General features: G+C 42.9%; 1 protein-coding gene across 1 annotated transcript in view; it reads left to right on the top strand.

The window, feature by feature from the left end:
* The window catches only part of TASOR (transcription activation suppressor), a 123550-nt gene extending 106328 nt beyond the window's left edge, over positions 1-17222 (top strand). The window contains exons 20-24 of the mRNA XM_082265035.1: positions 2268-2427; positions 4110-4218; positions 6755-6933; positions 7020-7178; positions 16654-17222. Coding sequence (XP_082121161.1) covers positions 2268-2427; positions 4110-4218; positions 6755-6933; positions 7020-7178; positions 16654-17114 — 1068 coding nt within the window. The 3' untranslated portion in view covers positions 17115-17222. The remainder of the gene's footprint in view (positions 1-2267; positions 2428-4109; positions 4219-6754; positions 6934-7019; positions 7179-16653) is intronic.
* Positions 17223-25384: the final 8162 nt, after the last annotated feature.

The raw sequence follows: 25384 nt of genomic DNA on the forward strand, positions 1-25384 counted from the left end.
TCCCCCCCACAAGCAGGTTCCTACCTCGGGGGGGGGGGGGGGGGATGTATTGCGGCCTCTGCTGGGGGGGGGGAGGGGTTTATCCTGGGGACAACCCGATGCCACTGTCTAATGAACCCCCTGGGGGGTCCTGGAGACCGCATCAACAATAGTCTGATCCACTTTGATATGGTTGCAGCAGACGCAGCCGAACCCGTACGAGGTCCCTCAGGAAGGACAAACGCAATCGGACGTCTGGAAGGACTCCGTGGCTGACAGGTAGACCCTGACCGCCCTAACCACATTCAGCGAAAGCAATGCAAATTCCTTGGGATGCTTGGGCTCAGCACAGAGCGAAGGTAAAACAATATCTTCATTGAGGTGGAAAGCTGACACCACCTTAAGGAGAAAAGATTGGTTAGGACGCAGAACAACCTTATCCCTAGGAACGACCAGGACAAGAGCCGCCAACTCAGACACCCTGCGATCAGAGGTGATGGCCACCAAAAAGGCAACCTTCTAAGACAACAAAGGCAGAGAAATTTCCCTGATATTTTCAAAAGGAGGTTGTTGAACGGACAAAACCAAATTCAGATCCCACGGAAGTAAAGGGGATCTCCTCGGTGGAGCCAAATGACGCACCCCTTGAATAAAGGTGCGAATCAAGGAATTAGTCCCCAAAGGACGTTGGAAGTAAATGGCTAAGGCCGACACCTGACCTTTGATTGTGCCCAAAGCCAAAGTTGCTCCACTCCTTTCTGCAAGAAGGCTAAAACCCTTGCCACCGAGCAGGAGCAAGGATTAAATTTTTGCGAGTCACACCAGCTAATATACATCTTCCAAGCACGATGATAAATCCCCCTGTAAGTCGTCTTCCTAGCTCTCAGCAAGGTAGAAATCACAGAATCAGAGACCTCTGTCCCTCAACACCTGGCCTTTAACAGCCACGCCGTTAAAGCCAGTGACCGTAAAGCAGGATGGAAGATCGGCCCTTGAGACAGCAGATCCCCTCTGAGGCAGCCGCCAGGGAGGCTCGACGGCCATCTTTACCAGGTCTGCGTACCACGACCGGCGAGGCCAGTCTGGGGCCACCAGAATCACTCGCACCTTCTCCACCGTCAACCTGCGGAGGAACCTCGGCAACAGTTGTATCAGAGGGAAGGCATAAATCAGTAGATATCGGCTCCTAGGCACCACCAATGCGTCTGTGGCATCGGCCAGAGGATCTCGAGCCCTGGCCACAAACCGCTCTACCTTTTTGCTTAGACGAGATGCAAACCGATCCACCTCCGAAGTTCCCCATCGGGCATCCAGGAGGCAAAAAACCTCCAGATGCAGGGACCATTCCCCCTGATCCAGAACCCTCAGGTAATCCGCCTGCCAGTTCTCCACTCCTGGGATGTGAACTGCGGAGGGAGCCGAAACATGTGCCTCGGCCCAAGTCAGAATCTCGGCCACTTCCTTGGCTGCCCAGGCACACTTGGTGCCCCCTTACTGATTGATGTAAGCCACCGCCGGCATTGTCGGATTGCACCCGAACCGGAAGAGCGTGCAGCCGAGGTGTCCAATGGAGCAGGCAGTGTTTGATCGCCCTGAGCTCCAGGACATTTATCTGTAAAGACTATTCCTCCGGCAACCATGTACCTTGGGCACAAAGGTCGTCCAGCACCCACCCCAGCCCGACAGGCTGGCATCCGTGGTGATCACCGCCCAACAACGGCAGAAACTACCTGCCCTGGCTCAGAGCGGGCGACTGAAGCCACAACGAGAGCTCCGACCTCGTGAGACGGCTTAGACATATCATCCTGTCCAAGGACTGTGGATCCTTGTTCCACTTGGCAAGAATCTCTGCTTGTAGAGGCCTTGTGTGAAATTGGGCAAACGGGACCGCCTCGAAGGCCGACACCATCAGCCCCAGGGACCTCATACACGTCCGAAGGGAGGAGAGATCGGTGTCCATCAGGTTGGGGTGGACACCCCTCCCACCGCCCATAAAAGTGATCCCGCGGTGAATCCACTACTGGGACTACATTTATGTGAAAAAAGGACCGCCGGCCTTGTAGAAAAATACCGGGGTTAAGGCAGCTATCTGCTGCCATAACTCCGATATTTAACTTCAAAGTAGCGACTTAAATACACGGTTAGTAGTCCGAAAGTGGGTAAAGTGTCGATTTTAGTTTTGGTAAAAAAAATAAATAAAAAATGATGTAGGAATACACTGTGCTAATCACATCCAAGGTTAGATTTGTCATAAATTAACTGCCTTTTTTTTTTTTTTTTTCCATCAGATCCCATCATTGATTACACTGAAGAAACAGTCGTGTGTCAGTTTTGCAGGTGTTGACAGTTTGGACGATTTAAAAAACCACACCTATAATGAATTGTTTGTGTCTGGAGGATTTATTGTGTCTGATGATACAGTGCTGAATCCTGAGACCATCACTGAGGGTAAGATAGTCTTTGTATCGCTTGGTAAGATTTATAGTTGGTTGACTGATGGGTTCCTCCATGAAGAACGAGGTTTGGAACGTATATTGCAGGTCATGGGTATTGGGGAAAAAAAACACAGAACACTTGTGCTTTTAACAGCTTTGTCATATGTTTCTCTCTTGGTGTACAACCTGACCCACCCTGCAAAAACCCTACTTCCTGGCATGCCAGAAGGCCTGCAACCCCTTTGCAGTATTTGGTGTCCAGAGGCCTGGCATTTTAGGCTTGACATGCGTGAAGACTGGGCTGTTCCCATGTAATTTTAACTGGTTAGTCAATATAAGCCTAGGAATGTAAACCTGTGCTGAGAAATACTGGGGCTGCCATTGATGCCTTTATAAGAATCTTAGTTGCCTGCTTTTAATACACAGCCACTGCCACTGACCTGGAATTTAGAACTCTTGTCACTCTTGCATAATTGTTCCAGGACAGTGCATCATAGTACTGAAGCCTTTATATCAGCATTGCAGCCCGGTAACTGGCATTTTCAAAAGACGTTTTCAATGGCAGCTTCAATAGTCTTTCAGAACAGGTTTCCTTTTAAAAGGCTCTATTCAAGGAATGCTGTTAAAGCGGGAGTTCCACCTATTTTTAATAGGTTGGAATACATAGATCTATGTAATCCCCTTTAAAATGGCTTTTACCAATGGAAACTTTTTTTTTTTTTTTTGCTAGTAAATACCTTAATTTCTGCTTTATTCCTCCTCTCCTCACTTCCGGGTCCGATCGGCGATGACGTCATTCGGCGATTCGCAGTGTGTGCTGGGATGTATTCTATTCCAGAAATCTCGCAGGAGCTGAGCTGTACTGAGCCGTGCCTGCCCCGCCTCCGCCCCGCCTCCTCTCGAGTTGTATTGTATGCCATTTATTCAGGCCGTTCTCTGCCCCGCCTCCGCCTGCCTCTCATTGAGTTGTATTGTATGCAATGTATTTAGGCCGTTCTCTGCCCCGCCTCCGCCCCGCCTCCTCTGTGAGTTGGATTGTATGCCATGTATTCAGGCCATTCTCTGCCCCGCCTCCGCCCCGCCCCCTCTCAGTGAGCTCAGTAAGCTCAGTAAGGATATAATGATTTCAGTCCTCGCTCACTTAGAGGAGGCGAGGCGGGGCAGAGAACGGCCTGAATACATGGCATACAATACAACTCAATGAGAGGAGGCGGGGCAGAGAACGGCCTTAATACATTGCATACAATACAACTCAATGAGGAGGCGGGGCAGAGAACGGCCTGAATACATGGCATACAATACAACTCAATGAGAGGAGGCGGGGCAGGCACGGCTCAGTACAGCTCAGCTCCTGCGAGATTTCTGGAATAGAATACATCCCAGCACACACTGCGAATCGCCGAATGACGTCATTGCCGATCGGACCCGGAAGTGAGGAGAGGAGGAATAAAGCAGAAATTTTGGCTAGCAAAAAAAAAAAAAAAAGTTTCCATTGGTAAAAGCCATTTTAAAGGGGATTACATAGATCTAAAGTTCCAAAAATGGGTGGAACTCCACTTTAATGTGTGATATTGAGCTTTTTGCAGTACCTGTAATCTCCTAGCACTGGTGAGCCACAAGAAGTTTATATTAAACGTTTTAAGCTTTGTCTGAGTAGTTGCCCTATAACTCAGCTTTTTTTTTTTTTATCTATAGATGTTCTTAAAAAATTTTTGATGTTTCTGGAGCAAATTGACAGTCCTGATGGAAAATGGCAATGGAAAATCCACTGCAAATTTCAAAAGAAACTGAAGGAATTGGGGAGGTGAGTTGTCTGATAGATGTAAGCTAATGGCCTATGTTGGGCATAGCCCAAAATGGGAGCTTTGCTGTATAAAAAAAAATCCAGGACTTGAAATTTTCATTGGACTATACATTTTAGGAAGGTATTTAGACCATTAAATTGTTTGTTTTTATTTTTTTTACATTTCTGCATTAACTAACTATAAGGGTGTTTGGGGATAAAATCCCTGGTCAGGGTTGGGTGTAGGGCTGCAACTAATGATTTTCATAATCGATTAGTTGGCCCAATATTGTTTCAATTAATCGTATAATAACCTTTAAATAAAAGTGAGATTTATATTTTAGTTATTATGTAAAGTTTAAAAAAAAGGCAATTTATTCTTAAATAGCTAAAACTCTTAAACTCCTAAATGCAGTGGTAAATATAACTATATGGTTACGGAGCACAATCTCTAATCCACTCTAAGAATAACAGACAGAAGAGATATAATGTATATACTATTAGAGGTTGAATCTGGTAAATATCATCAGACTCTGAGATCAAATTTTTTTTATAAAGGAAAAAAATAGACTGTTTTACAGATTTTTAGACAGAACTGTAATATATTATGTATGGTGGGCACCCTTATAGGCAAGTGGCTTGATAAAAGCTCCCTGCGCCTGCTTTCATATATGCTGGCCATACAAAAACAATGTCTTCCTTCAAAAAATGTAATCTTATCGTTAGTGGGGTCAAATCGACCGTTTTCGGGCATTGTATGTGGTTTTTGTTCAGAAATTACTTTAATTTTAAAACTTAAAAGCAATTAAAATATTTCAAAGTACATTCTTTCACTCAGTGAATGTACAAAGATTTTTCGTATATATATTCTCATCCAAAAATCGATACGTGTATGGTCAACATAAGGCTCCGGTTCACACCTATTCAGTTTGCTTTTGATCCGTTTCTGCAATGCTTTTTGCTGTGCGTTTTGCGCCCGTGGTTTTGCTGTTATTTTTTTTTTTTATAGATTATGCTTTTTTTTTTTTTTTTTTGCCTAATTTGTTGTTGGACAGATTAAAAAAACACAAATCGTGGCAAAAACGCACTACATGCTTTTCTGCAGCTTCTCCATTGAAGTCTATTGAACCAAAAAAGGGAAAAAAAGTGAAGTTTTGCTTTGAAAAAAGCCCTTGACCCATTCCAAATTCGCAGAGGCTGAAAAAAGCATAGATGTGAACGTGTCCCATAGGAAACCATGTTAATGAACTGTAGCGCGTTTCTTTAAAAAACACCAATAAACACATCAGTGTGAACCAGGCCTAAGATGTTTAGCAGCAGCAGCATGCTTTTTTTTTTTTTTTTTTTGTATCGCCTGTCATAATGGGGTTAAAAATACTAAAATGACCCCCTTCTAGTACAAAAAGAGCAGATCGATACTATAAGGCAGTGGTCCTCAACTCCAGTCCTCAGGACCCACTAACAGGCCAGATTTTAGGTATTACCTTGGGGAGATGCAGACTAGAATACTGCAATCACTGAGCAGCAAATTATATCACCTGGGATGTATTTCAGTTATCTTGCAAACCTGGCCTGTTAGTGGGCCCTGAGGACCAGGGTTGAGGACCACTGCTATAAGGGGTTCATTTATACTGTGAAACAGTGAAAGTAATAAAATATATTACATGTATCATAAGAGTAAATACACCCAGAAGTATGATGTGTGGGCATTTTAACTAGAAGTCAGACATGAAGCTATATGAAGTGTGGAAGGGAGATATAAATCTTTTATGTTAAAGTAGTACTAAAAGCTGAGCCTTTTTCACAGATATGAACATTTGAAATAGAATACTGGTAAAATGTGACTTTAAATGTAATTGCAATGCCTTATATTACCTCCAGTATCAGCCTCCACCTTCTCTGGGTTCAGATTCTGATCTCCCCTGCACAGAGTCTTTAAAGTGATTCTTTTTTTTTCCCTAATCAAAAAAAGTTATTCTTACCTGTCCTGTGTAATGGTTTTGCATAGAGCAGCCCTGATTCTCCTCTTCTGGGGTCCCCCACTGATGCTTCTGACTCCTCCTGCCTTCACAGTGCCCCAATAGCAAGCTGCAAAATATAGTGCAGAGTGCCCCTATAGCAAGGTAAAAAAAAACTTCTACCTTTAAAACCACTCACTTCCTGCCCAGGACAACATGTCCAATAAGGCATTGCTCCTCACACATCTACAAGTTCTAAGACACTTACATGTATGGATGGTGTACTGAGCTGTATGTGTGCTTCACTGCATTTCCTGATATGTAAACAATGCATTCTGTATGCAGGCCAACTAATCAGCTGACCAACTAATCGATTTTGAAAATAGTTAACGACTATTTTCACAATCAATTCGTTTCAGCCCTAGTTGGCGCTGCAGTAAAATTGCAGTAAAATTAACCAGACTAAAATGTAGGATGCATCCTCCTTTCTTACAGCAGTTCAATCAATGCAGTTGACAGATAACCTGCATTTAGGCTTTGTCAAGTAAAAACTGATCTATGGACTGGAAATATGTCTTCTATTATTTTCCCCTTTTTAGGGTAAACAAAACTGCCCTGAATATATTGACACTCTTGAACACCTATCAAAAGAAGCATCTGGTGGAGATCCTGGCTTATCATATGTGCGATTCTCAGACCAGACAAGCACCTGAGCTGGACTGTCTGATCAAACTTCAGGTTCAGAACATACAGCAGAGACACCTAATTTTCCTGACTGGTAAATATTACTACACTTCCTTGTCAGTAACATTCTAGTTAACTGTAGAACTATATTTTATTTACGTTTTCCTATATCTGTTGCAGAAAAGGACAAATCATTGTTTTCCAGTCATGCTGAAAATGGAATTCTAGTAACAAGCATGAATGAGTTCATTAATAATCTTACAGATCTTGTTGGTCACCATAACTCCAGCAATGAAGAGCATTGCTTATCACAGCTGGTAAATCAAGAGAACCAGAAAGGTATTTAAAATGTGTTATTTGTAGCTTTTAAAAATTATATTACTGATATGTAAAGAAGAACTTCACTAAGCAATATTGGCATCTAAGCTGGCAACATAACCACAGTACAACTTTACAAAAGAAGAGATTCCTGTAAAAAAAGTGACTCTTTTCTGGTCCTTAAGTCTTCAAGAGTCATACATATGTGCAGGAATAAAAAATGGGGACATTTATAAGTTCGGTCATAAGGCAAGGCAATGCTAAACAGAATTGGCGAGACAAATTCTGAGACCTGTTTTTACAAGGTAACAGCTTGAATCATTAATACTCCCTCAACTACTACTATTGTATTTAGAGAGCTAAGTAGCTTTGACATAAAATATGGATGCATATTGTTTAGACACGAGTTCTTCTTTTAATATACTGCTTTGAATAAATGATTGTCAACAGATTTAAGTGAAAAAAAAAAAAAAAAACATTCTAGACGAGACCAAAATGCAAGCTGCTTAAAATTAAAAATAAGAATCCCATAGCAGTTTAAAGAGTGCTTCGAAATGCATCAACCAAAATGGCATTTAATTTATCTGCAGACAAATTGAACAAATTTAGGTTGCTGTAAGATTTGGATGTACTGCTTGTGGAAACTTTCAGTCTACTTCATGTTGCTGTAAGATTTGGATGTACTGCTGATGGAAACTTCATATAGAATGTACTCTAGTACATTCTAGCTATCCCCTCTTGCTCTTCGCCCTTCCCATAGAGCCAGTAGTGCAACTCGTTCGATCACATCCAGAGATCACTGGCCTTACAGTGGCAGGGGTCACCATAAACTAAGCCTGTTTGTTGATGACATTCTCCTGTTGATCATTAACCCGATCATCACGCTTCCCAACTTGATGGCATTCGTATCTAAGTTTAGTAATATCTCATGTCTCCATGTCAACCATAGAAAGTCCCATATCTTAAATATTTTTAGTGTGAACCGTGTGCTTCCGTGCGATCACTCTAAATGGTATACCAACTGCTGCAGACATCGAATTAGTTAAACCGTGACTAATAAAGAATAAATGAAAACAGTGTTGGTATTGCGCTGTTGTAAAACCATGAAATCAATAATAAACTTAAATACTCAAGTACATATAATTTCTCATAAAATACAATAAATGCAAACTTCAAAATAATCAGTGCCAAAAGATTGTGAATTATAGCTCCATTCAATACAGTGACATTACATGACATTTGTGATAAGCAAACAATTAAAATTCATCTGTAAACTGTTGGGATTTGGGGATATTGTATCCCTTTACCAAAAAAATGTCTGATGTCTACTCTTCCCAGTGCTGTTACATCTCCTTAGCCTCTCACCTTACTGAGTAAACAGCATCTGTAGATATTTTAGCTGTGACTTGGTCTGTGCTCCTGCCTCTGGAGGTCCTCCTTAGAGCTGTCCTCCTTAGAAAGATCTCCATGGTAAGTGCTGTTTCCTCTATTGTACTTCGGATGGTCCCTCCTGATGTACTCCATGTACTGTAGTTGTAAATGTAAAAGAAGTCTCCCCATGGTGTAATGTTAATGTTTAACCACTTCCCCCAAATCGACGTAGCCCTACGTCGGCTCAGAGAAGTGGTTGTACCGGGTTGATGCCTGCAGCTAGAGGCAGCATACAGATACCATGTGTTAGAGCCCGCGGTCGGCTTTTAGGTGATAACGGCCGATGCAGTAACCCGGAAGCGGTGTGATGATGCCACGGCTGGGTTACTCGGCTAAAGGCGCCAAATTTAGAAAACTGTCAATATTCAAAAATGCAGATTTCTGCATTTTGAATACATTGAAGTGCAGTGGAGGCATCCGGGGTCTTTTAGACCCCCCGATACCTGTCACTGCCTATTACTGTCACAAGGGATGTTTACATTGCTTGTGACAGCAATAAAAGTGATCAGATTTTTTTTTTTTTTTTTTATAAAAACTGTTAAAATTAAATAAATAGAAAAAAAAATAAAAATTTTAAAGCGTCGTCGTAAAACGCATACGTAAGTCGCGCCCGCAAATGAAAGCGCCATTCAAACCACACGTGTGAGGTATCGCCGTGATTGTAAGAGCAATAAATCTAAAAAAATCTACGCTGTAATTGTAATCTGGCAACCGTTAAATTTTAAAGCGTCGCCTATGGAGATTTTTATGTACCGTAGGTTGTCGCCATTCTGCGGGTGTGCGCGATTTTAAACTGTAACATGTTTTTGGTATCTATTTACTCTGCATGACAGCTTTCACAATATACAAATGGCATTTGTAAGACCGCTGCGCAAATACCGCGTGACAAAAAGATATTGCAACGATCATCATTTTATTCTCCAGAGTCTTTGCTAAGATATATAATTGGGAGTTCTAAGCAATTTTCTAGCTAAAAATACATATTTTAACTTGTAAAAAACATGTCAGAAATGGGCTTGGTCCTTAAGTGGTTAATAGGTAAACAGTCAAATTACTCACTTATTGCAAGACAGTACTGTACATAAAATCCACGAGCGCAGAGCTTGTACAATTGCGTCACGTCCAGTATGCCTCCGCTCTGTACACGCCCTAGGCATTGCACCACATACACGTGACTTCCTCAGGGGCGTGTACCCCCCTATTATATGAGAATATATGTGTTTGAGTATTTAAGTTTTATGGTTTTACAACAGTGCAATTACCAACACTGTTCATTTATATATTTCAGTACCACTGGTACAGGCAGACTCTGCAGAAAACCTTTCCTTTCCATTGGGATTCCAAATGCGTCATACTTTGCAGTATACCTCAACCCTTACTACAACACCCTCTATACCACCAACTAACCACCCCTTTTTAGCAAACTGAAAACCTTACTAGCTGCTTGGAGGGATTACCCACTATCTTGGCTTGGCGGCATAGCCGCTATCAAGATGACACATTGCCAAAATTGCTGTACATATTTCAGGCGCTACTCGTTAGAATCCAAAATCCAATCCTCCAGAACCTCCAACAGCTTCTTAAATTTATCTGGCACTACCAAAGACCACGAGTGGCTAACCAAACTCTCTACCAGTCCCGTCACTGCGGACTGGGAGTTCTATATCTGCAAAAGTATTAGCAGTCAGGCGAATTGGCCACTCTCACCAATATACCTCTTTGGGAATCCCTTGAAGTGGCAGACTGTGCTCCTATACCAATTAGTAATCACCTTTGGATACTTCTGCATTGCAGACCTTCCCTCTAAAACCCAGTGACCTCACACTGCCTATCTATTTGGGATGACCGTAAGTTTTTTTTTTTTTTTTTTTTACGTTTTGGATAGAGGGGAGAGGGTTTAGAACACTTGTAAGTTTTTTATTGCTGTCTGTGTCCCTGTTGGGGAGATTCACCCTTCTTTGTCCTGTTTACCATTATAATTGAAAGTGAAAGAAAATTCCACATTTTTGGTTGTCCCCAGAAAAGTAAGAGGGGAAATCTTCCAATGAGGACACTAGTTCTGGTGACCTGGGGGTGCCCAAGGAATTCCCTTAATTTATAGATTTCCTCTCGCTTCCTGTTTGGCTATGGGATAGGAAGTAAAGGCAAATCTCCCCAATGGGACACAGATCGCAAAAAAGACAAGGGGGTATGACTCTCTCCCTTGCTCTGTCCAAAATGAAAAAGAAAAAAACGTTTTGCCTATAGTTCTACTTTAATGTTCCTCTTGGGTAACCCAGCTTTCACACCAGGACCTCCTGACCTCCGTTGGCCCTAAATCATTGCACACCTTACAAAGTGAATCACAAACTACAGAGTGTTTGGTTCCAGCCCCTGACAAGGTAATGACTTTGACGCCCTATGAACAGCGTTCCTGTAAGGATCTGCACTCCCGGGACTTGATTGCTCTGCTAAACTCTGCTGGCTCCTCACCACTCCATCACACCTACATGCAGAAGTGGGAAGCAGATCTCCGCATAACATTAGAACCACAGCAATGGCATCACATTTAGAAAATCAGAGTTGTGTTCCCAGAAAGTCTGACATGTTACAAATTCCCTTTGTAGTCAATATTGCAATGCTCCCTAGAAAGTCACTACTTAGCTCAAAACTTGATGGCTTTGCAAACTGTTTAGGCTGTCTACCCATATTTTATGGCCACTAAACAAATCGCTAAAGCGTGGCTGTTGGACTCCCTTTCTCTGGCAGCAGTAGAATCCAGAATCCATTGGATGCTCATTTCCGACAAACTGACAGCTAAACTCACTGATACAGTGCATAGCTTTCATAAAACTTGAGACCCATGGATCTCAAATTTTTATGCCAACTAATTTTGACCACCATCCACTGGATCTAGGAGACCTTGACCCATCTATGCAGGTTGGAGCTTTGGTCCTAAGAACCTCTGCGATGCTCCTCCCCACACCTCCATCTGTTATTCCTTTCATCTTCCCCCTTACCATTTACAGTTCACCCTCTGATCTAATGATGAATCCCCGCAAAGTCCCTGAGACACCATATCGCTCGCCTCACTTTATTGCGATTATCCAGACATTTGGAATCTGATCATTTTGTACAGCTGGCCTGAGTGCCAAGCACGTGTCTGTTCTTTCAGTGGCTTTGTATTTGCTGCTACTCAAATCAATAAAAATTATTGAACAAAAAACAAATCCTAACAATTATAAAAAGTGCAGTGCAATACAGTAGGTGCAGTCACTTTCAAGGGATCCCAAAATCTTGCTACTGCTGCAGTTCACAAACTGTGATATGTATATAATATATAATGTGTGTGTGTGTGTGTGTGTGTATATATATATATATATATATATATATATATATATATATATATATATATATAATATTTGTATGTGTGTATATATATATATATATATATATATATATATATATATATATATATATATATATAATATTTGTATGTGTGTATATATATATATATATATATATATATAAATATATATATATAATATAAATATTCTCCCAATAATTTTGATTTAGTCTCAGAAATGTGCAGATTAATCCCAACCTGTAGTTGATTTTCTTCTACATGGGAGTTTCCCCATTGTTTATCTGCAAGTAAAATTTAGTACTGCAGCACTTTTTGCAGAAATTGCTATGTAACTTGTGAATTTTTCAGGTATAGAATTTGCAATAGCAGTTCTGCAGTTATTGACCATGTACTGCATAAAAGGGGTCCTACTAACTTAAGTGTTTGGATGGTGCTGTCTAAACACATTTTGAAATAGCCTGAAGTCTTATTCCCTCCTGCAGCTGGTTTGAATAAGTCAGTTCCAAGGAGAGTACCAGTTTTAAACATGGAACTAGCAGCATGGCATGGTGCATCCTTTTCTTCCAGCCACTAATAGAGGCAACTGAAAGTAAGGAAGACAGACTGCTCCATTATCCCAATTAAATAACCTCAGTTTTCCACCCTTTTGCAGCATCCTAGTGGTGGCTGTGACAAGCTGCTGCCGGAAGAGGAGGAGGAGGTCACAACATTGCTTTTGGGATGAAGTACTCATGTCTGAAACTCCTGGTTATCAGCCAAACAGGCACCTGTTGTAGTGCAGTAAGAGTAAAGTGCTGAAAGTGCACTTATTCAAGTTTTGTTAATTTGTGGCGCTTTTCGAAGACATGTTTTGAGGCTCCTTTTCTATTCAGTGACAAACGGCCTCATCATATAAGAATACGGACACTGTCTGACACTTCCACAGACTTGCATAACAAACAAAACTATTCTTGTTTTTAGAAAACCTGAAGGGCAGATGTACTCTTTGGAATCTTATTTATTCCATTACTTTTTAGCTCTTATACTGGCCCCAGGTTTTTTATCTGTAGTACAGCACTCCTTTTCAGATCAGCTTGCATTTTAGGTTCATTGGTCTTTAGGGGGAAAATCGAATAATACTACTAATTTACCAGTGTGTATTAACAATTTGCATATATGTTCACTTGCTATTGGAAATTCATGTGGCTGTTGGTTTTCGTTTAATTTACTTAACTTAATCAAATCAAATGCAATCTTGTGCTGCGGGTACTTCTGGCAATCCCTGTAGGTGTTTCCACTTTCGTTCATTGACGGACACAGCTCCTGACTATCTTAACCATTGTGTTATATATAACTGCCTCCTACAGGAGTAGGACACTAGGCAGAAAATGTCTGGCTACGCCTATGAGCCGTCTCAGGGGGTTATACGCCCTCTCTCTGCTATAGGTACTCGTTTTTTTTTTCTGTTTAGTCAGGAGTAAGGACCTAGTTCCTTGCTGGGATCTCTGGTTCTGGTAAGTTTTTTTTTTTTTTTTTTCTTTTTAGAATTTTTTTTCTCCTGTTTTTTTTTTCCCTGTAAGATCTACAATCAACTGCCGGACTGGGTGATGGGCTGGATAATCTAGATCCAATGGTCACCCCAGTCTGGCAAGAGCACACAGACCTCAACTCTGCGCTAGGTCGGCAGCGACATAGCCCCACCGGGCAGAGTCTGGCCTGTGAGTTAATCGTCTCACAGGGGCTGCAGTTTCTGTAATGCCTCTTTGGATGTGGCTCTCCTAGTGGCTCAGCTCAGCAGTGGTCTTTCAGCGGGTCTTTTGGCTCAAATGCTGGTCTGTGAACCAGACTTCTACAAAGGCCTTGACAGATCTTCCTTTTCTTCCACAGGCTATTAAGGGCTATTTTCGTCCCTCATGGTCGACTGAAAAGGGATCGAAGAACTTCAGGGCCTCCTCTGGAGGATCCAAGCGACCTTGGTCTGGCAAGTGGAGCGGGCTTCTCCAGACCCGCGTATAAGGCACCTTAAGCATGAAGGTGCACCCTCACCTATCTCTGGTGGAGGGATGTCTTCGCTGGTTCCTGGACCCGAGGACTTCCCTGGTACAAGACAAGTGGGTCCACAAAGTCATACGGTCCGGCTACAAGATCGCGTTTCATTCTTATCCTCCGGAAAAGTTCTTTCCTTCCATCGTGCGACTGTCCCCAGTCCGCTTACAGGCTCTCTTTTTGACCTTTTTGCTTCAAGGGATGATCGTCCCGGTTCCCACGACGGAACGTTTTCAGGGTTTTTTTTTTTTTTTTTAAACTCAAACCTGTTTACAGTCCCCAGGAAGAAAGGCATGGTGCGTCCAATTCTGGATCTCAAGGTGCTGAACTGCTTTGTGAGGGTGCAGAAGTTCAGAATAGTCCGTTCGCGCGGTGGTGGCTTCCCTGCATCGGGGAGTTTCTTGCCTCTTATCGACTTCAAGGCTGTTTACCTTCACATTCCGATATGCGTTGGTCACCAGCGCTTCCTCCACTTCTGCCATCAGTTTGTGACGTTACCCTTTCTCGCCTCCACTCCTCAGGTCTTCATTAAAGTGTTGGCCGTGGTGCAAGCATTGTTACGTCAGCTGTGGGACTGGGCTACTTGGACTACCCCCTTCTGTGAGCAGTCTCCTACTGGGCTGATGGAAAACCTGGAGATCACATACGGACCCCGAAGGAGTTTGGCTGGATTCTGAATCTTCAAAAGTCTGCCTTGGTTCCTTGCACAAAGCTAGACTATCTGGGTCTGACTCTGGACTTGGCCTTAGCCAGAGTACTCCTTCCTCTGGACAAACTCCAGAATCTGCATGCTGCAATTCACCTCCTGCTGTCCAGCAGATGGTCATCCCTCCAGACTTGCATGTGTGTGCTGGGCCTGATGGTGTCAACTTTTCTGGGCGGTCCCGTTTGCACAGTTCCATACGAGGCCCATACGAGGTCCCTGAAAGGAAGATTCTGATCAAATGGGACAAGAATCCGCAGTCTCTGGACAACCAAATCCTGCTAAGCTGGGGTACAAAAGGGTCCCTGACCTGGTGGCTTCGTTCTCTGGAGATCCGGTAGGGCAAATCCTTCCTCCCCTTGTATTGGACCGTGGTCACCACTGATGCCAGGCTGTGTTTTAGCAGTTGGGTCTCCAGTGGGGCACCTCCGAGGTGGATCTGTTGACATATTGGCTCAACAGAAAGGTGCAGAGGTTTGTGGCACGGTCACGGGATCCTCTGGCGGGAGCCACAGACGCGCTGGTGGCTCCGTGGGGTCAGTATCGTCTGATTTATGCCTTCCCTCCTTTCAAGCTTCTGCCAAGACTTCTACGCAGGATGGAGGCAGAAGGGATTCCAGTCATCTTAGTTGCCTCGGTGGGCCTGGTACTCTATTCTGGTGCGGCTGGTAGCCGACGTTCCTTGGAAGCTTCCTCTTAGCCAAGGGCCAATCTTCCATCCTGCTTCACAGTCGCTGACTGTGACTGCTTGGCTGTTGAAAGCCAGGTGCTGAAGGGATAGGGGTTTGTCTGAATCGGTAATTCCAGCGCTGTAAAAAGCTAGGAAATCTACTTCTGGGAAGATCTACCATCGTACGTGGAAGACTTTTATATTGCGTGGTAGGAGTCTCTTGGGATTCATCCTCGCTCTGTCTGTGGCTCGGATCTTGAACTTCCTTCAACAGGGGGTTCAACAGAAATTGGCCTTGAGTACCATCGAGGGCCAGGTGGCGGCTTTGGCAGTCATCTTCCAACGGTCCTTGGCTACACACTCCCTGGTGAGTACCTTTCTTCAGGGTGTTCAGACAGACAGTGATTCAGGCCTATTCTATCAGGGGTCAGGTTCCTCCTTTCCCTGTCAAGGCACACTCTAGTCGGGCACTCAGTGCCTCCTGGGCCTTCCGTCATCGGGCGTCGGTGACGCAGGTTTGCAAGGCGGCCACCTGGTTATCTGTGAAAACTTTCACAAGGTTCTATAAAGTGGATTTTCCTTTTGGCCGCAAGGGTTTGCAGGCTGCTGTTAAGAAGACCTAGTCCTCTTTGAAGGTGTTTTGTTTTGTTTTGTTTTTTCAGGTGGGCTCCAGTTGTTTTGGTTGAGCTCCTATTGCTTGGTTGGCTACTGTTTAGCCTTGGGAATTTTTTGCTGTTACCACTCCTCATTTTTTTACACTGCTCTGGGACATCCCAATGGTTGCATCTCAGAGCAGCATCCACCTCTCTGTAGAGATTTTTTCTTCTGACACTGTAACAAAACTGAGTACCTATAGCAGAGAGAGGGAGTATACCCCCTGGGATTGCCCATAGGCGTAGCCAGTCTAGATAAAGTGTCCTACTCCTGTAGGGGGCAGTATAACCCAATGGTTAAGAAGATCAGGAGCTGTGTCCGTCAAACATCAGAAAAATGGGTTTTACGGTAAGTCAAAAATCCCATTTTTAGTTCTTTGATCTACTAAATGGGCAAAGACTTCTTCTCAGCTTGCCTTCTGCTTCCTTTTGTAACTGCCAGAAATTAATCTCTGGTGTGTCTAGCCTTTGGCATGCTAGTTGGGATTTCCCAATGAACTAATGTTGTTTCTCCCCCCTGTCTTCTAAAAATCCCAACTTCTACCCCAAAGGACGATCACGGCACCACTGTGATAGAAGATGAATTTTCCCAGTGCATGTTGAATATGAAAAGGCTGCAGGAGTGAGTATAATTGTATAGTTATACTTGACTTCTCTTTGCAATGCAGCTGTCAGCGAAGCTGATCTGAAGGAGGAAGAAGACATGTCTCTAGATTCAGAGGACGAGATGCCACAGATTGAAGTATGTACAAATGTGAAGCAAGAACCTCAAATAGACTGTACTATAAACAAGTCAGAAGCTAAAAATGATTCTCAAATAGAGAAGTCAACAAAGACTCCTATCATTGACCCAGAGTTCATGCAACCTATAACTCCAGTATCCACAGCCGGTTCTACTACAGGTGATAATGGCAACACAGCTGAGGATTCTTCCATTAATTTTAATGACTATGATAGCAGGTCATTGGGCATTTCCCATTTCAACCTGTTAACACATCAAACATTTCTGGGATCAATGGTATACGGTAACCAGACACCTGTGGAAAACTTATTCATTAGTTCCTACGGCCAGTCGGATCAAGACACCTCTTCTGGCTCTGAGTGGGATCAAAAGTGGAATGTAAAATAATTTTTTTTTTTTCTATTGTAATGTACCTGAAATATTTATATATCTGACATTTTTGTAATTTTTGTTTTTTCTTATACAAAGTAAAAGACACATTTTATTATATTTAAAGACCTGGTCTCTTTCTGGATTTGACATGTGCAGTTATTTTTTTAATTTAAACGAAAGGTTTCCACCTAGGTTAATTCGTTTTTCTTTCACTGAGAGGTATAGAATTTGGAAACCTTGGGTTATACTGTTGCATGCAGGAGGAATGAACATTATCAAACAGGAGCCCAGGAGAACTCGCTATCAGCCAGAACGCCTGTTTTATTCTAGGTTTCTAGGAAGGCGTAAGTCTTTTCTTCAGCTCTGCTATCAAAGTACAAACCTATTTTCTTTTCATTAACCACTTGCCTACTGGGCAATTATACCACCTTCCCAACCAGGCCAATTTAACTATCAGTGCTCACACTTTGAATAATAATATACTCATCATAGTCATGCAACACAGTACCCATATGAAATGTTTGTCTTGCCTTTTTTCACAGAAATAACTTTCTTTTGGTGGTATTTAATCACCACTGGTTTTATTTTTTGTGCTATAAATAAAGACCGAAAATTTTGTAAATGCTTAATCTTTTGTTATAAAATTTAGCAAATTAGTAATTTTACTTCATAAATTTTGGCCAAAAGTTATACTGCTACATATCTTAGGTAAAAATAACCCGAATTCGTTTTTTGAACTTGTAATTTTGTCCCCCACAAATATTTGCAAAATTAAGATTTTTTTTTTTTTCTTCACAAAGTTATATTAACAGGTTATTTTTTTTGCATGGCATATGCATACCTGCGACTACACCCCAAAACACATTCTGCTACTCCTGAGTATGGCTATACCAAGTGTGAGACTTTTTCACAGCCTAACCACATAGAGGCATAATGAGTCTTTTGAACATGTCATTTTTTTCCACTTGTACATTAATAAGATATTTCTAACACATAGCATGTACATACCAAAAATTACACTCTAAAATACATTCTGCTACTCCCCTGGAGTATGGTGATACCACATGTGTAAGACCTTTACACAGTCTAGCCACATATAAAAACCCAACATCCAAATAGCACCTTCAGGCGTTCTAGGAGCATACATTACACATCTAATTTTCTGACTACCTATCACACTTTTGAAGGCCCTGCAGCACCAGGACTAAGCAAACACCCCTACGTATATTCTATGAGGCATAATGAGTCTTTTGAAAATGTGGAAAGAAAATTAAAACTTTTTTTTTTTTTTCCATGGTACTGGTAGCCAGCAGATTTGTTAGTTCATGCAGCAGGCAGAGGCAGCATGATGGCAGTAAGTCGGCAGCAGGCAGACCTATCGAGCTTAGGGCCTTGGACAGGAAAGAATGGGGACAGGGGTAGAGGCTTTTCCCACCCAAATCTCTTTGAAGGCTCCCGTCTGTAGACCCTAATCGGGGAATGAGAAAACCCAAAAAGTTTATCTTCATCAAGAAAAACAATTCTGAAGCTCCTTACATATGCGAGACCCCTGTGTTATGAATGCCACTATAGTCCAGGGTCAGTTCCAGAGCAGGCAGAGCTATGTACAGTTTAAGCGGTAGACAGAAGCTTGATCAAATAACAGGCCAGAGGTATGTACAGTTGACAGCAGGCAGAGGCATGGTCGAATAACAGTCCTGGGTCAGTTCAGGAGCAGGCAGCGGCATAAGGGGTGTGAAGGTAAATTGCAGGAATTGAGAATTACTTTTACCATAGTTCATGAATAATGCAGAGTAGTATGGTAACGGCAGAAACAGTCACCTGTGCAGAGGCCTGGTTTGGAAGGACACTGGGCACAACAATGCGTGGTGTCTCTTCTAAATCCTCTGGACCACACCTGGCATTTCTTTTGACGTCTTTAGCCTGTTTCACGGGGAGGGACTTTTTCTGCTAAATGGTGTTTGTGGAGTCCTCTCACTGCATCTGAGCGAATGCTTTCTTGTTGGCCTTCAGGGTACAAAAGGGCGGTGACATTTTCCTCTTCATAATAAAGATGGGGGGGGATCTCTGTGGATTTACGGTAAATCATATATGTATTATAAATGGCTAAATTGAAAATACTTTTTTTGTACAAATGGTGAGTTGTTCTTACACCAAGGAAGGGCTGGATCGCCTGAAGTCAACTCTCCCCCAATGAACAAATTGTAATCGTGGACACATGCTGGTTTCTGGATTGGGTTGTTCCTTCCCGAGATTTGCATGTAGGTGTCACTGTGAATTGATGAGAGCATATAGATTTGTCCCTCCACTTGACAACCAATATTTCCTCATTCCGCAAAGTCAGCGACTCGCCTCGTTGTAGTCTTGCATTAATGAGCCTTTGTGGGAAGCCTTTCCTGCTCACTCTTATTGTGCCACATGCTGCAGTTTTCGTCCAATGAACATTGCAGAAAAGGGGAAAGCTTGTGTAATAATCAACATATAGATAACCCTTTTGAAAGAGTGGATATACAAGCTTCTAAACAACTTTTCTGCTTGATCCAATGTACTCTGGGCATTCAGGGGGATGCAGCAGGGAAGGCATAGGTGTACCCAGGGGCTCTGTCACATAATTTGTAGAGTTTAACCCCATATCGGGTCCTTTTGCTGGGGATAAACTGCTTGTAGCCCAGCCTGCCTGTGACGGGGACAAGGGATAAATGGGCGCATTTTGTCCAAGAAATTTTTATTTAGAAGTGGCCGAATTTATACAATTTGTCATATGCTGGGTCATTTCCACTATTAAATCTCTCCATGCATAGGGAGGAGTGTAACTTGAATCTGGGTTGCTTTATATGAATTGTTGGGCATAGAGGTTGCACTGGACCATGATTGAAGATAATCGGTTATGGGTAAAAATGTAATTTAAAAAAAATCAATGGGGTCAAAATTCTGTGTTCACCTGGACACCTGGCTAAAAAGGGGGGGGGGGGGGAATGTTTTCTGCTCCTGAATTGGGGGGGAAGCCACAAAAGGTTTTGAAGGCCATACAGAAGGCTGGCATGGGTCCTAAACCTTTGGGGCTGAGGTGACACACCACTAGTGCCTGGCCTTTCTTGTAGAGGTACTCCGCTACTGATAAATACCACTGCGCTACTAGTGGATGCATTATTGGTGGATGGCACTGCACTGATCTGCTTGTGGATGCCACTGGTCTATTTGTGAAAGCCTGCTCCTCGCTAGAATGCCTTTGACAGGCACTTTCCTCTTCATTTCAGTAACAGACCTGCTTAAAATGGGTACGTACTCCAAATCAGACTTCTAGAGCTCCCTGCTGCTCTCAACGGTCAGCCTTAGAAGCTGGTATTCCTCTTCGCTGGAAAAAAAGATTTTTGCCATAATGGTTATTGTGGTGACAAACTGCTGCAATAGGGACACTGGGACAGATTTGGTTGCACTGCTGGGTGCTGATGAGGTTGCATTGATGTGCAGGAAAGCACTGCACTGATTAGCTGGAACTGATGGGCACTGTAAAGTGCACAAACCTCAACTCTAGTTTCTGCACACGATCTCTCTCCTCACATGCTGTGAAGATAGAGCTGAACCCGGCACGACCCTGATTTGTTTACAAAGTGATGTGATTAGGAAAACATGGACTTTACTGGCACAAGTATATAAAATATAACATTTATTGTTAACAGTTAAAATATAAATGGCAAACGGCTGCCAGCACATAAAAAAACATCACAAAAAAAGGGGAAAGTAGGTAATTTCCAGACTACCACATTATACAATGCAAGCGTAAATATACATAGAATCTGACATTAACCATAATATATATCCCCCGAAAAGGAGGAAAAGAGATACCACTTCCCCTCCTGGGGAGTTGTAAGTGGGATGGTCACAGATGTCGAGAGTAGACGGAGTGTGAGCTAGGCTGACAGGTTTCGCAGGTATTCTTCATTTGGAGCTCTGGTTCATCGCTCTATATGATAAAACAATCATTAGCTACTCTATCAAACACAAAGGATAAAATAGACAATATTTTAAGTACTTTGAATTATCGCAATTATATAGTCAGGTAGGCTACTGACTAATAGCATGTTAGCAAATTTGTGTCTACTTGGGGAAACCATCCATGATAGTGGCCCTGCATTCAGGGAAACCTCAACATGGGGATCCATAAGGTAAGGTTATAAAAAAGGGAAAAGAAAAATGCTATAGATGAATAGAACATACCTGTAAAGGTGCTTACTCTAAGGGTAAGTAAAGGGGGGTGATCGGAGGAGCCAGCAAGATTAGGTCGGGATATACATGTTAAGATATCTCTTAAAACCTTAATCCTTATCCAGCTGAGGCTGTGGTTAAATATTGTAAAGAAATGACCAAGTGTGGCTTCTACAGATATAAAAGAAAAATAACATCTGTATGGCCTGTACGAACTAGTTAAAGAGGTTGTAAACCGAGAAAAAATTTTTTTCTCTTCTTTACATCCTGAAAGAGAAACACATAATGAGCTAGTATGCATCGCATAGTAGCTCATTATGAAATACTTACCTTAGAACGAGCCCCCGCCGTGCCGTCCGCTTACCTGTATGACGGGCGACATGTATAGTCGCCCGTCTTCCGGGATCGCGGCATCCGGCCATCTGATTGGCCGGAGCCGCGGTGACGTCACTCCCGCGCACGCGCGCGGGAGCCGACGGTCACGGCACGGGGCTCTGAAGGAACGGCACGATCTGCCGTTCCTTCAGAGCGCATGCGCCAGTGACGTCACTGGCTGCATTAAAGGTAAATATCTCCTAAACGGTGCATGTTTAGGAGATATTTACAGTACCTATAGGTAAGCCTTAATATAGGCTTACCTATAGGTACAACTTCCTGAGGAGGGTTTACTTCCTCTTTAAGAGAGAAAGGCATCACACTAGGAAGACCTCAACCTATTATATCAAGGTTGTGGATAACCAGCGTTGAATCGTAGGTGTGAGAATTGCCCATAGTTGTATAGAAAAGATGAAATATATATAGAAAATTAAACACAATAGTGACTAATAAAGATATAAAGGATCAAAATCAAATACTTAGGAGCTCACGAGAGACCACTCAATAATCATTAAAAATTAGATAGTGTCTCTGGTAATCAGGTAGGAAGAAGTAAGACATTGTGAGTAGGGTCCTAGGGATAGAAAAAAAACCTCAAACTATTTCAGTAAGACACATGCCCAATTATAACACTGTGAGGTGGTCCAAAATGCCAAAAGCACATGAATTATTAAGCCAACCTAGTGATATGTAAGGGGCCAAGATAAAATTTAAACTTTTTCACTATAAAAAAAAAATATATACATATATAGAGAGAGAGCAGCAAGCTCACAGTGTTAATTAGGGGGCAGGGTTTGCAGATAACCTTATTGCCAATAAGGAAGAATAATTAATTTAATAAATAAAAGGCTAGTGTAGTGAATATAGAGGGACACAGATGATATATTTGTAAATGAATGAAGAAGATACTCTAGAATAAAAAGTTACAGTATAACCATTAATATATATCAGCTTAAATCAAAGCGCAGGATATCATCTGTGTCCCTCTGTATTCATTATACTGGCCTTTTATTAAGTTAACCTTATTGCTGATGATGAATAATTATCTGCAAACCCTGCCCCCCAAGTAACGCAGTGAGCTTGCCGCTCTATACATGTGTATATATATTTTATAGTGAAAAAGTTATTTTTAAATTTATCTTGGCCCCCTACATATCACTAGGTTGGCTTTATAATTTATGTGCTTTTGGCATTTTGGAACACCTCACATAGTGTTATAATTGGGCATGTGTCTTACCTCTTGATGCCTGGAATCGTTTTTGAAGTTTTTCCTATCCCTAGGACCCTATTCACGATGTCTTACCTCTTCCTACCTGATTACCAGAGAATCCTATCTAATTTTTATTGATTGAGTGGTCTCTCAGGTGAGCAGGGCCGGACTGGGAATAAAAACCAACCCTGGAAATAATTTCATACCAGCCTCAGTGATGTAGCGTGGGTTGTCAGCACCCAAGGCAAGTAATTTGCACCCCTAACCAGCGGACATTTAGCGCTCTTTGGGTCCCTACCACTCATACAGAATCAAAACCCCTTATGGTACATTTTAGGATTTACCCACTCCTCTTTGTTCTCTTTTCTTTCCCTTTTATCTCTCTCTATCCTAATTTCTTGTTTTTTCTCTTATTCTTTCTCTCCCTTCTTTGTTCCTCCCCCACTATTCCTCTCTTCTATGTATTCTCTTTTTATTCTTATACTCCTTGTTGGGGTGAGGCTGGCTCAAGGGAAGCCCAGCTGGGAGGCCACAGGCTCTAAGAACAGCCCAGCTGGCCCCCCCCTCCACTATCTAATACACTGCTGACCCTCCACTATCTCAGTGGTTCCCAAAGTGGGGGTCGCGACCCCCCGGGGGGTCGCGGAGTGGGGAGCGGGGGTCGCGAGATGATTTACAGAAACTTTTTTTTATTATTTTTAATGCGAGTTAATGCGAGACACGGCAGGCAAAAACATTGTTTTTTTTTTTACTGGTCAATTTTGAGATTTTTGGATATTTGTCTTCAATAACATGTCTTCTTTCAGACTGTGGTGAAAAAAAAAAGTCCGAAATACACATTTAGGTCTTTATTTTATTACACTTTGTCTGTTTGCGTCTGTAGATTTCGCGTAAATAGGAAATAGAAACCCTTTATTATAAAAAAAAAATAGGTGGCTCTTAACGTTTTTCTGGCATAGCGGTGCACGGCAAATATTTAATGCATTCAATGAAAATATTCAATGGTATTCAGTGCAAAACAAAAATGAAAAATACAATTAGCCAATAAAATAAACCAATTATTGTGGCATTAATTAGCCCATAAACAATATTTATTGTAAAGCCTAAACGAATTTGTTTAAAGAAAGAGGCCGCTCACTCTAACGTTAACCAGATAAATGTTAGCTTTTATGAAGCGCATATCCAAGTGTTTGTGCGGAGTGGAGCGCGCACTATATGACATGGATAGAGGCGCCGCTGCCATCACTCGCATTTTCCTATCAACAGTGGAAACAACTTAAAATACTTCATTTCTGGTCGGCAGCTTGTTCGTATTCTGTCTGTAAGCATTTCACAGTTATGGATGTATTTGTTTTTGTCCATAATTTGTTAATAAAATAGCCTGGCTTAGAGATTGTGTTCCTTTTTGTTTTAGCTCTGTCAGTATGTAACCAAATCGCAAATCTTACATACGAGGGGGAGGGGTCGGGGTCGCGGGTCGTCAGCAATCTAATATTGGGGGTCGCGGTCTGAAAAGTTTGGGAACCCCTGCACTATCTAATACACTGCTGACCCCCCCCTACCCGCTATCTAATACACTGCTGACCCCCCCCTCCCCGCTATCTAATACACTGCTGACCCCCCCCTCCCCGCTATCTAATACACTGCTGACCCCCCCCCTCCCCGCTATCTAATACACTGCTGACCCCCCCCTCCCCACTATCTAATACACTGCTGACCCCCCCCCCTCCCCGCTATCCAATACGCTGCTGACCCCCCCCCTCCCTGCTATCTAATACACTGCTGACCCCCCCCTCCCTGCTATCTAATACACTGCTGACCCCCCCTCCCGCTATCTAATACACTGCTGACCCCCCCCCCCCCACTATCTAATACACTGCTGACCCCCCTCCCCGCTGTCTAATACACTCGTGACCCCCCCCTCCCCGCTATCGAATACACTGGTGACCCCCTCCCCGCTATCGAATACACTGCTTACCCCCCTTCCACCCCCATAATACACTGGTGACCCCCCTCCCCAATACACTGCTAATCCCCCCCGTACACTGCTGACCCCCCTCCCACCCCCCCCTAATACACTGCTGATCGCTCCCTCCTCCCCCTAATACAATGGTGATCCCTCCTCCCCCTAATACAATGGTAGTACCCTCCTCCTAATACAAGGCTGTCCCCCTCCCCTCCCCCTAATAAAATGTTGATCCTCCCCCTAATACAAGGCTGTTCTCCCCCCCCCCCTCCCCCTAATAAAATGTTGATCCTCCCCCTAATACAAGGGTGCCCCCCCTCTAATACAATGCTGTCACCCCCCAGGCCCCCTCCTCCTAATACAATGCTGACCCCCCCTCCCCCAATGAAAATGCTGACCGCCCGGCCCCCTCCCCCTAATACAATGCTGATCTCCCCCTAATACAATGCTGTTCCCCCCTCCCCCTGATCAGCATTGTATTAGGGGGACGGGGGGTGGATCAGCATTGTATTAGGGGGAGGGGGATCA

This window comes from Pelophylax lessonae, assembly GCF_965119305.1.
Source record: "Pelophylax lessonae genome assembly, chromosome: 8".
In the NCBI taxonomy this organism is placed as follows: domain Eukaryota; kingdom Metazoa; phylum Chordata; class Amphibia; order Anura; family Ranidae; genus Pelophylax; species Pelophylax lessonae.